Genomic DNA, 12,213 nt, shown 5'->3' with positions numbered 1-12,213 from the left:
CACTCAGATTGTTTTGCTTTGCCAAATTGTCTGTCACTGATGTCACTGAGGTCAGTGCTTGCCTGCCTAGCAGACCACTTCCGGCAGGCACGGTCCCAAGCACATCCTGTTGGAGGTGAGGATTATATAGGATGAGGTTCATTCTTAATATGTAACCTGTTTGTAAATATTTATAGTATTAGGGGGCTAAAAGTCCAGTATAATGTAATGTATTCTTGAAAACATGTTTTGTGAGTAAATGCAGGACGTTGCTTCAAATTATCAAGGAAAACTCATCTCACACAAAACCAGTTTTGGTATTATTTTAATTTCTATCACAAGAAACTCAACATTTAAGAGGGTGTGGCAGCAGCGACGGCAGCGGCTTGACTCCTCTGAACAGACACTCTTGTGTGGGTCTTGGCCAGATGATCGGTGTATTCCTAGATAAATGAAGAGACACTTGTTACACAAAGATGCAACTGTCTTCAAGATTTCAACCAAAAACAGCAAGCACTCAGACCAGCTCAAGGGCAACAGCATGTGCAAAATATAGTTTCCTTAAAATCTGTTTTTACTCAAGCTGCCAACCTCAAAGCTGGAGAAATCCAGAATTCGAGCAGCAAAGGTGCCTATACTTAGCAAAAATATCCTACAAGAAATATGAAACTCCTTACAATATTTATAAAACAAACAATTTTCTACCAGAAACTGCCAACCCAGGTCAGGATACAAAATCGTATGCATTTGGAAACACTGTCGCTGACTTACTTTGGACACATCATGCTAAAAGAAAGACCATTAGATAAAGACACTATTGCTCGGCAAGGTTGAACATCAACACGAAAAAGGAAGACAGGCTATGAATATCACCTAAGACCAAAGTTCAGGTCATGAGTAAACCCCAACTCAACAACACTTTATATAGGACCTGCTATCTCTGCCCACTGCTCTCTCCACAGACAAGACTCCAGGTTGTTTGCAGAGAATGTGGTATAGAACAATTCACTGCTCCAAAATTTACCCAAGACATTTCATGCCTGTTCTCACCTGGTAAGGAGACTTGGTGAAGACAGTTTCCTTCCAGAGATCAGGAGTCAAATAGCTGTAGGTCTTAGAGATCGCGTCAAAAGTGGCCTTTGCTGTATAAACAAGACAAGAGTTAACAAGTGTACTATTTTCATGGTAATCATTACGCCCCCATAAATTTAACCTGTAGTTTCAAAGAACGAACAGGGAGACCACTTTAGGTCAATCTGCCGTGCAAATGAAACTCCTCTCTCTCTCTCTCCATTAACGACAACTACACTACCCAATCAAGTGTAGCTGAGCAGAGCTGAGAGAATTTACATCTTAAAACACCCCAAATGGTATGCACGTTCTGAAAAATATTCCCCACCGACCAAAAAATGCCATACTGGAGGATTTCTGCTGAGTTTCTGTACATTTACATCAAAGCTAACTAGCAACTCACCAAAGTTACCCAGTGTGGCTGTGCAACCCCTGGCTGAGGTGTAGCAGTCATCGATACCTGCCATCATCAGTAACTTCTTGGGAACTGGGGCAGACACTATGCCAGTACCACGGGGTGCAGGAATCAACCGCACTAGAACTGAGCCACAACGACCAGTGACCTGGGAAAGAGATCCAAAGGACATTCATGTTTGTTATGTGAATCTGCAATGGTTTAAGTGCATTCCACAAAATGTGCCATCTTTTTGAAAGGACAATCTTCAGTTCACCGAACAAGCTTCTGTTGCATAACCCTGTTGGGAGGTTAGTATAAACTGAGAAGTATATCCCAAATTAACCCTTTTCCTGCAGGTTATGTTGAAGTATATTTTAACAAACCAAGAACAAATACTCAGGACTCACTGGAAATAAATGTGTTAAAACAGACATTTCTTTTATGAGTCAATATGAATTTATCATGTTTAGGGATACGTTAAAAGCCTTATTTGCAAAACTGATAGAAAAACTTACTTTGCAGGGAACAGTGTGGGGCTTGCCAATCTTGTTACCCCAATAGCCACGTCGGACAGGCACAATGGAGAGCTTAGCAAGGATAATTGCCCCACGGATAGCTGTAGCAACCTCCTTGGAGCACTTTACACCAAGACCAACGTGTCCATTGTAGTCACCAATAGCAACAAAAGCCTGCAAATATAAAATCAGCAAGTCTTTAGAAGTGCACCTCTGTGTAAAGATACACACAAAATCACAATCCTAGCTACTGCAGATGTTTGTGGATTATTTCATTAACCCCTAAAGCTGATTTCATCCATACAGCAACACTACATTATCTTAACACCTATATTGCTGGAAGTGGCTGTACAGTTACTCTAGAACACAAATGCAGATACTGTACAAATCTGACGACAAGTCAGAGCAAATGTTCTGGCAGCTTCATATTTCTAAGTCCAGTTACCTTGAACCTGGTTCGCTGTCCTGCCCGGGTCTGTTTCTGGACTGGCATGATCTTCAGAACCTCATCCTTCAGCGAAGTCCCCAGGAAGTAGTCAATGATTTCAGACTCCTGCAGCAAATGCCAAATGTTTACTGTAACAGCACTGCATCCTAACGGCAATCGGGTAAGGAGGGGAACAGAAATACAAACTAATTTCTCTTACAATCTACAGCTTCCACCAATTAAACTAATGCTCCCACTGCTTCTACAGAAGTCTCGGTACATAAAATGCCACCACAAGGTCCAGTTTGCTTTTAATACTGTAGCTTTTGACAGAAAACAGCTTTAATTTTGCTTTTAAACTACTCAACCTCAACTCACATGGCTAGAATGGCTTTAAAGAATTAATGGCCCTTTACATTTCCAACTCCCAGACAAAACCTATAAACCTTGTCCTGGAGGGCACCCCAGCCAGTCAGGTTTTCAGGATATCCACAATGAATATTCATGAGATTTGCATGCACTGCTTCTACTGCATGCATGCAAATCTCTCATTGTGGGTATCCTGAAACCCTGACTGGCTGGGGTGCCCTCCAGGACCACGTTTAGGAACCACCGGTCTAACAAAAAGCAATTTACAGATCACCACATTTACATTTAGAAACAGATTACCTTAATAGGAAGAGAAAAGAGATAAATCTCCTCCAGGGACTTGATCTTCACGTCTTTTACCAGGCGACCGAGCTTGGTGACAGGAATCCACTAGCAAAACAGATTCAAGGGTTCAACATTAAGCAGTACTACAGCACATACCCCCAGTTACAGATATATATATTACTACTGCAAGTCCAAACGTAGCTCAGAACATTGACTGGGTACAAGAGGCATATTTTTAAAACTGGAGTCTGTTGGCATCGCACATGTGACTGAGCCCAAGGAGTGCAGAAGATGCATCCTTGGAGGGGCACTGCCTCCATCTAGAACTGGTTTTCAACCCAGTCCTCAAAGAGGTCCTGGCCAGTCGGGTCTTCAGAATACCCACAATGAATATGCATGAGATAGTGCATACACATCTCTCATGCATATTCATTGTGGATATCCTGAAAACCAACTCACCAGATGGTCCACAAGAACAGAGTTGAAAACCACTGGTCTATAAGACAGATGCAAAGGGCAAAGAAAAAAAAAAGGAAAACAGGCTAAATGACAAGCAAGCCTTCATATTTTCAAAGTTGGGTGACATCATCCGACAGAGCCCTATGTGGACACAGCCTAGTGAGACCGAGAACTTTCTAGTAGCTTCCCACTGCACAGGCACTGAAAGGGGAAAGGGGCTTGATATACCGCCTTTCTGTGGTTTTTGTAGCTACATTCAAAGTGGTTTACATATATTCAGGTACTTTTTTTTTTTTTTTTTGTATTTGTACCCCGCACTTTCCCACTCATGGCAGGCTCAATGCGGCTTAGGTACTTATTTGTACCTGGGTCAACGGAGGGTTAAGTGACTTGCCCATAGTCACAAGGAGCTGCAGTGGGAATCAAACCCAGTTCCCCAGGATCAGAGTCCGCTGCACTAACCACTAGGCTACTCCTCCACTCGTTAAAAGCAGCCTGAAAAAGATGTTTTTAGCCTAGATTTGAAGACAGCCAGAGTCAAGATAAAAAGTAACAGTTTAGAGTTCACAGTGAAGATGGGTACAGATAAAAGATTTACCCAACGAACCTGCATATTCATATATAGGTGTATTTTGGGAAGGGTATGGGGGTGGTGCCTCTCAAAGTATTGTAGCTGCTAGTACCCCCTCATTCAATTACCAATATGACTTCATTATCCTATACCATCCTCTCTTTCCACAGTAAGGAGATATTTGTTAACCCACATATTTAAGTACACTAAAAATTTAAATATGGTAATATCTATTCCAATATTGCCACATGAGATAAAAGCTATTAGTTTCAGCAGTTTTACCTCCTTTTCATCGGCCTTTCCGCCACGGGCCCCACGGCCTCTACCGCGGCCCCTTCCCCTGCCACGACCACGGCCCCGGCCGCCAGTGCCAAAGCCTCCGCGGAAGCCTCCTCGATTACCACCGGCGTCATCCGCCATTTGCTATAAGGGAAAAAATTTAAAGTGATTGCACCTTACAATCAGAAAAATAATTGCACAATTGAAACAAATCAGTGTGATCAGACTAATGCAGCCCCCCCCCCCCCCCCCCCAAGGCTGAATGAATTGCAGGGCTCATGCAATGCATAAAGCCTCCATCCACTAATTGACTGAGCTGGTCCACAAGCTAAAACTAAAGCCCAAATACAGACCCTGACAGGGAGAGGGCTGAGAGCTGGAAACCATGCCCCACCCCCACAGTGTAAGCCAGGGTGCAAATAGTTGCATTTCCCCCGCGCGAGGCGTCACAAGTTTTCCAGCTCAGTAATAGTTTTAACCAGCCCTTACCTGCTCCTTCTCCCACCTCCCTTCCTATATACACTCGGGCTCTGCTTCCGCATAACATGGGTCCAGGCTAAAGCCCTGGCCTAGCTCGAGCCCAGCAAACATTAAAGCAACCATCATCGGTTCTCCCCAGACACAAAATAGTGAAGACGCAACCTGAGCCACACTCTACAGAACCTCATGCACGCCAAGACAGCGGTATAGCCAGTCGGATGGCAGCGATACACCGCTAATAAACTCAGGCCCACCGCCAGCACTTACGTGATTATATGGAACAAGAAAGAAGGCAGGCCCGCGGCCCAGTATTTATAACCTTGGCGGATCTCGCGAGATCAGGTGGTGAATTACTCCCCGCGGGGCGGGTTTTCAGGGACGGGCTTGTGTGATCTATACAGAGCTCGGGGTTCGGAGGACGTAATGCGCTGCGGTGGTTATACATAGTAAGGGGCCCGTGACGTAGCCGCAGCAGGTCTGTGTGGCAGAGGCCGGCCCCGGAACCAGGATGACAATAGACGTGAAACGGATAAAGGCCTGGTGCTGTTTCCGCTGTGCGCGTGGAGTAAGTGGGAGATGGTGGTCGTTTTGGGAGTAAGTTTGGCTGAAGGAGTTTCTGTGTTTTGGCCTAGACTGAAAATCCTTTGTGGCCTGTTTGGTGCTACTGGGGAGGTCTCTGGGCCTAGAGGAAGTTGAGTGTTAAGCTTATTCCCCGCTTCACTGTGGTCGGGGGATGAAACCCACGCTCCTACACTGCATGTAAGGGGGGGGGGGTCGCTGTAAGTAGGGAGGGGGCTTCTACTACTACTACTTAATATTTCTATAATGCTACTAAATGTATGCAGTGCTCTCTACCCTGGCTCTAAGGGCAGGGGGGGTCACCCTGGCTGTAAGGGTGGGGAGGGGGTCTTCTAAATATTTCTATAGTGCTACTAGACATATGCAGTGCTGTGGGTCACCGTGGCCTACCCTGGCTGTAAGGAGGGGGGTCTTGTACTAAATATAATGCTACTAAATGTATGCCACGCTCTGGGTTGCTGTGGCCTACCCTGGCTCTAAGGGCAAGGGGGGGGGGGTGTTTCTGTGGCCTACCCTGGCTCTAAGGGTGGGGGGGTCTTCTACTAATTATTTCTATAGTGCTACTAGTATGCAGCGCTGTAGGTCGCTGCAGCCTACCCTGGCTGTAAGGAGGGGGGTCTTGTACTAAATATAATGCTACTAAATGTATGCAGCGCTCTGGGTTGCTGTGGCCTACCCTGGCTCTAAGGGCAAGGGGGGGGTTTTCTGTGGCCTACCCTGGCTGTAAGGGGGGGGGGGGTCTTCTAAATATTTCTATAGTGCTACTAGATGTATGCAGCGCTGTGGGTCACCGTGGCCTACTCTGGCTGTCAGGAGGGGGGTCTTGTACTAAATATAATGCTACTAAATGTATGCCACACTCTGGGTTGCTGCAGCCTACCCTGGCTCTAAGGGCAGGGGGGTCACCGTGGCCTACCCTGGCTGTAAGTAGTAGTGGTGGTGGTGGGTCTTTTACTACTACTACTAATTAATATTTCTATAATGCTACTAAATGTATGCCACGCTCTGGGTTGCTGTGGCCTACCCTGGCTCTAAGGGTGGGGGGGTCTTCTACTAATTATTTCTATAGTGCTACTAGTATGCAGCGCTGTAGGTCGCTGCAGCCTACACTGGCTGTAAGTAGTAGTGGTGGTGGTGGTGGGTCTTCTACTACTACTAATTCATATTTCTATAATGCTACTAAATGTATGCAGCACTCTCTACCCTGGTGCTAAGGGCAGGGGGGGGGTCACCCTGTCCTACCCTGGCTGTAAGGGTGGGGGGGTCTTCTACTAAATATTTCTATAGTGCTACTAGACGTATGGAGGGCAGGGTTGCTGTGGCCTACATTGGCTGTAAGGGGAGGGCAGGGTTGTGGCCTACTAGATGTATGCAGCGCTCTGGGTTGCTGTGGCCTACTGTGGCACTAAGGGCGGGGGGGGGGTCACCGTGGCCCACCCTAGTTGTAAGGGGGGGGGGTCTTCTACTACTAAATATTTCTATAGTGCTGCTAAATGTATGCAGCACTGTAGGTAGCTGAAGGGAATAAGCCCTGTGGCACATCGGTGTGCCTAATAGTCCGTGAGTGTTTGGTATAGCTTCCTATCTTATTAATGCTTCTACAGTCTTGATTGCTGTTGGAAGGTGATAGAGAATAGGCTCTCCGGGTGGGGGATGCCCTGCCCTATGGTGTATTGCTGGTTCTGACTTGTAACCTGGATCTGACCTGTGTGGTAGTTCTGGCCCACAAAACAGATCTGTTTAGTTTCCTAAGCTGGTCCAATATCTCCTCATTTACTAGTTGTAGCACATACAGAGTAGAGCTTGGGAGTGGGTCGGTGATGTTATAGAGATCTGGGAGACACTTCTAGTGCTGGGTTCTGCTCTGCTCTTCATGCCAGGAACCACATGGCACTAGACTGCCCCAACTCGACATTTCGTAGAGTGGAGGAGTGGCCTAGTGGTTAGGGTGGTGGACTTTGGTCCTGGGGAACTGAGGAAGTGAGTTCGATTCCCGGCACAGGCAGCTCCCTGTGACTCCGGGCAAGTCACTTAACCCTCCATTGCTCCATGTAAGCCGCATTGAGCCTGCCATGAGTGGGAAAGTGCGGGGTACAAATGTAACAAAAAAAAATAGATTATAAGCTCCTTTTGAGCAGGGACTGGCCTTCTTTGCTAACTTATACAGCGCTGTGTAACCCTAGTAGCACTCTAGAAATGTTTAGTAGTAGTTAATAACAAAGTTAACCTTTATGCTGTCACTGCAACAGGAAGGCTTTAACTCTATAACCTTATCAGTCACTTAATAAACTCTAGCAGACTTCAGTCCAAGACTTCTGTTATGCCCAGAGGGCTCATCTTTTCCACTACTTGGGTATGTTTACAGGGGCTCTTTCAGGGGCAGTATACATATTCACAAGGCTCCTGTCCATGCATATCCTGTAGAGAGACCAAGGCTGTACTCTCCTCACAGTATAACTTCTCTGTATCAGGGCCTAACCCTTCTCCTTCAGTGACCCCACTCTGGGTCCACCCTGATCCTGGCACAAGCTCTCCCTAACTCTGGTCCCCTGCTCCCAAGCTGGCCATCCTCTACCCACCCATTGCACACTGGCTGTAAGGTAGGGGTCTTCCAGTAACGGAATTCAAACGTGTGGGATAAACATAAAGGAATCTTCCTCAGAAGGAAGGGATCCCCAGAAGCTTAGCCAGTGGTGGGAGGCAGGGCTGGTGGTTGGGAGGTGGGAATAGTGCTGGACAGACTTGTACAGTCTGTGCCCTGAAAAAGACAGGTACAAATCAAGGTAAGGTATACACAAAAAATGGCACATGAGTTTATCTTGTTGGGCAGACTGGGTGGAGTGTGCAGGTCTTTCTGCCGTCATCTACTATGTTACTCCTCGTTGCCACTACATAGAGCTGCAACTGGCCTCCCACAGCCAAAGGATCTCTGTTTTCAAGGATTCCCCACGCTGTCCTCCAGGTCAATGGTAGGGCACAATGTAGGCAGTTTAAACCTGTAGGCAGTCAGACCCCCCCCCCCCCCCCCCCCAAAAAAAAAAAAGCACTCTTCAGTCCCTCTAGATTGACTACTGTTAGAAACAGGGTACTGGGCTTGATGGACCTTTGGTCTGTCAGTGTGGCAATACTTACGGCACTATCTCTCTGCATTTTGTTTCAAAGCTACTCCACTTGGACTGGGCATCCTCCCACATAGGACCTGCCCAGTCACCACCCTCCCCCCCCCCCCCCCCCGACTCTAGGGAATTTACGCTCTCCGTAATCCCCATCTATTTAATAGGTGATTACATACTTCTGCTGTTGTGCCTTTTCACTCAAACAGTAGCTGTTACTTCATTGCACACATTTCTCTCGTGAATATCTGTTTTGGGTATCCTGAAAACCTGACTGGGTGGTTCTTGGAGACCATTGTGCTCAGACTAAGGTCAATTGAGGCCAGCGTACTGTATCTGACACTGGCCAGTGTGGGTCACAAATACCTGTTGGATCCCCAAAAGTAGATTTTCTTAACCTACTTTCAGGTGTGAGCAATGGCTTTTGTAAACATTTAGAATGTATTTTTACATTTTTTTTTGTAGGTGTTCCTCTGGAACTCCCAACTTCTTTTGAGCACGTTCAAGTACAAGTTGTGTCCATAAGTCTGAGGTAGTCATCCACATCTAACCTCTTTGTTTTCTAGGTTTGGAACGTAGCAAGTTTCCCATTCAGGAGCAGTGTTTTAAATGTTATCAGATAAGTATAGTAATGCTTTTTCTTACATCCTGAATTCTTTTTATTCTAGTAAAACTTGATTCTTTGTGGTAAATTGTATTTTTCTTCTTATTCTAGGGTGAAACGTAGAATGAACTAACTCTGATCAACATGTTTCTCTGTCCCAGCTAGAAGATATAATGTAAGATGTACTGTACTGGGTCAGAGAGGCTATTGTCAAGGATCAAATGGTCTGAGACCAAGAAATTGTGGTGGGACACTTAAATATTTCCCATAATTTTGGTGCCACGGGCCTTACTAAAAATTCCCAAGTACACCTGGATAAATTGCCTATATCTGTAACATCTTATAAACTCCAGAAGGAAGCTGTCTGTGGCACAAGGCAAATACTACAGCAAGCATTGAAGAAACACATATTCCAATCTCCCTGGCTTAGGAGTGAGGGTCATTAGTCATATTTGCAAAAATAACACATTTTCAGACATTGCTCAATTAGAATCTTTTAATCCAGCTAAAGGACCCACTCTGGTTACTCCATAATACCTCTGATAAAGGTGGCCCAGAATTCCCCTTCCTGGACCCAATAACAGCACTAAATTCATACAGGTGATTAATTCTTCAAACCACAAAAAGGACCCTGTACTAGACAGATGTTCTGCAAAGGGGTTGATATTCTAGACCAGAACATGGGTATTGAAATAGTCTTTATCATGGAAAGACCACTTCCTAATCAACTGTCTTCAAGTGACCACCTGAAGCAGTTGCCACCTTCAGCGGTTGGAAGATAAACAAAAAAAGGCTGACTGCAGAGAATAGTCTAGAGGCTTTGACTATTCCTATGTGGATAAAAACTAGTGTTGGAGTTAATTGATATTTTGGGATACTTAAGGCCCTAGAAATGAAATTACATGGAAATACTTTTAAAACAAATAGGAATTTTTTCCTCAATGAATAACTAAGCTCTGCAACTCTGTGCTGAAGGATGTGGTAATAGCAGGTAGCATATCTGGGTTTAGAAGTTCCTGAAGGAAAAGTCATAGGCAGTGGTTTCCAAACTGCCATGGCAAACTCTCAGGGATGCCATGGCAAATCCCAACCTCTCTTGCCATCACATAACCGTTACTGCTCCCCCGATGCAGTGTCTTCTGCTTCTATCCCCACACCCATCATTGCCGCTTTACTAGATGAACAGCAGTGGCAAAATAAGCTGCAGCCACACAGGATTAGACTCCATACAAGTGGCTGCATCTCAGAACAGGAAGTGATGTTTGAGAGGGCAGGATCGTCAGCCAGGTGTAAAGTCTGGTGCTGCATGGCTGCTGCTGCTACTGCTAATCTTGAGAAGCAGCAAGGGTGTGGGGGGGGGAGTGGAGACAGAGAAAAGCAGGTGCTGGATTGGGGTAAGTGGTAGCAGTTTGCGTGATGGCAGGAGCAAGGTTGGGATTTGCTGCGGCACACGCTTGGGGAACTGCTCAACTATGGACTTTCCTCCAGGAATTTTGTCAAAACATTATTTTAAACCCAGATATGCTAACTACTTTTACCACATCCTCCAGCAACACATTCCAACACTTAGCTATTCGTTGAATGAAAAGTGAAAAAAATAATTTTAAACTATGAGGAAATATTTCCCTGTATTGTCTGCTGGTTATTTTGAAAGTGACAAAATTGGTTCACTTTCCCTTTCTACACTAAGGATTTTGTAGACCTCAATCTCCCCTTAGCTGTCTCTTGCAAGCTGAAGCTCCCTAACCTCTTTAGCCTTCTCTCATAGGGGAGGAGTTCATACCCTTTATCATCTGGTTGCTTTTCTTAATTCTACTATATTTTTTGCTGCAGCAATGAGAACTGAACACAGTGCCTCCCAATGAGGTGGTGCCATGGAGCGATAGAAATGTTATAGTATTCTTGGTCTTACCATCCCTTTCCTAATTCCTAACATTCTGTTTGCTCTTTTGGCTGCTGCCATCACACATGGGCAGAAGATGTTGGCATGTTATCTGCAGTAACACCTAGATCTTTTTCTTGGGTGCTGCAACCCCCTCAACAGGACCAGCCTGTCCACTCAAAACTGAACTGCAATGATTTTGCTTCATAACTTGCCAACAAGTCTACTGGACCTACAGGCAGTCTCTGTTAACCAGGAGCACAGAACCTTCCCCCCTCCCTTGTAAAGGGTAGTGGTACACTCTCTGCTAAAGAACCTTGCCCCACCAAGTATCTTAACATCCCGCTTCTAGGAAAGCTTAGAATAGTTTGCATTCAGCTCAGTGACTGTCTAGAAGAGAAACTGGCTAGATCAGTGTCATTCTAGTTCAGTGATTCTCAACCACTGTCACCAAAACTTTTACATAGACAGCTTGTGCTTTACCTAACAACTACCTGTGCTTACAAGCTGGGGAGAGCAGAGTCAGTAGACTCAAGTATTTGAAATACCTATTAACCAGTCCCTATTTCTACTTCCCAACTCCCCAATGATAACTACTGCTACCAGCCCAAACTAGAAATGTGGATGTGCTGGGGGGGGGGGGGGGGGGGGGGGGGGGTTCTAAACATGGTTTCTGGATAGCCTATTTGCAGGGTTTTATTACTATACAGTATGAAAATAGTGACTGAATTATCACAGAAAGGACAGCTGGCATAGTGAAAGGACTTAATGGCGAAGATACTTGCGAAAGCTATTATGAAACGGTGGTGCTCTGTCGAGCGGACCAGAGAATCTACAAGACAAGTCATTAGTTACCAGGCAAGATTGTTTGCTCAAAGTATGAAAATGAGGAGAGAATTTCCTTATATGGAAAAACGTAGCAAAAGAGGTGGAAGTTTTTGAGACCTGTGACAGGAGTTCAATGAAGAATAAAGCAGTCGCAGAACTGCAAGCTGTGAACAGCAACAGTTAAATGTTTGAGATATTTTTCTCCTTCCTTTGTAAAATTAAAGAAAAAAAATAGGTTCTTTGTGTACATTTGTCTAGTAATATAATACTGTCTCTGGTAGTGTAGGAATTTTGTGTTGCTCTTACTGAGGTGACACTGGAATTTAGATACGTTTTCTATGGCAAGCTGTAAGGGCAAGATCCCAGCTCTATACT

General features: G+C 45.3%; 1 protein-coding gene and 2 non-coding genes across 3 annotated transcripts; 1 reads left to right on the top strand and 2 right to left on the bottom strand.

The window, feature by feature from the left end:
• Window positions 1-287: 287 nt before the first annotated feature.
• Window positions 288-5,117, bottom strand: RPS2 (ribosomal protein S2). Its single transcript, XM_030212734.1, has 8 exons — window positions 5,100-5,117; window positions 4,356-4,496; window positions 3,059-3,148; window positions 2,408-2,515; window positions 1,963-2,136; window positions 1,454-1,613; window positions 1,030-1,121; window positions 288-422 (listed from the first exon to the last, which is right to left on the bottom strand). The coding sequence occupies exons 2-8, from the start codon at window positions 4,491-4,493 to the stop codon at window positions 333-335; spliced, it is 852 nt and encodes a 283-aa protein (XP_030068594.1). The 5' UTR covers window positions 4,494-4,496; window positions 5,100-5,117; the 3' UTR covers window positions 288-332.
• On the bottom strand, window positions 1,191-1,325 carry LOC115477016. The gene has a single exon (XR_003943265.1). It is a non-coding gene; the product is annotated as a small nucleolar RNA SNORA64/SNORA10 family (small nucleolar RNA).
• A 343-nt stretch (window positions 5,118-5,460) lies between the features above and the next one.
• LOC115477023 lies at window positions 5,461-5,588 on the top strand. Its single transcript, XR_003943270.1, has one exon. It is a non-coding gene; the product is annotated as a small nucleolar RNA ACA64 (small nucleolar RNA).
• Window positions 5,589-12,213: the final 6,625 nt, after the last annotated feature.

This window comes from Microcaecilia unicolor, chromosome 8 (assembly GCF_901765095.1).
Source record: "Microcaecilia unicolor chromosome 8, aMicUni1.1, whole genome shotgun sequence".
In the NCBI taxonomy this organism is placed as follows: Eukaryota; Metazoa; Chordata; class Amphibia; order Gymnophiona; family Siphonopidae; genus Microcaecilia; species Microcaecilia unicolor.
This window is presented reverse-complemented; position numbering and strand designations above follow the sequence as displayed.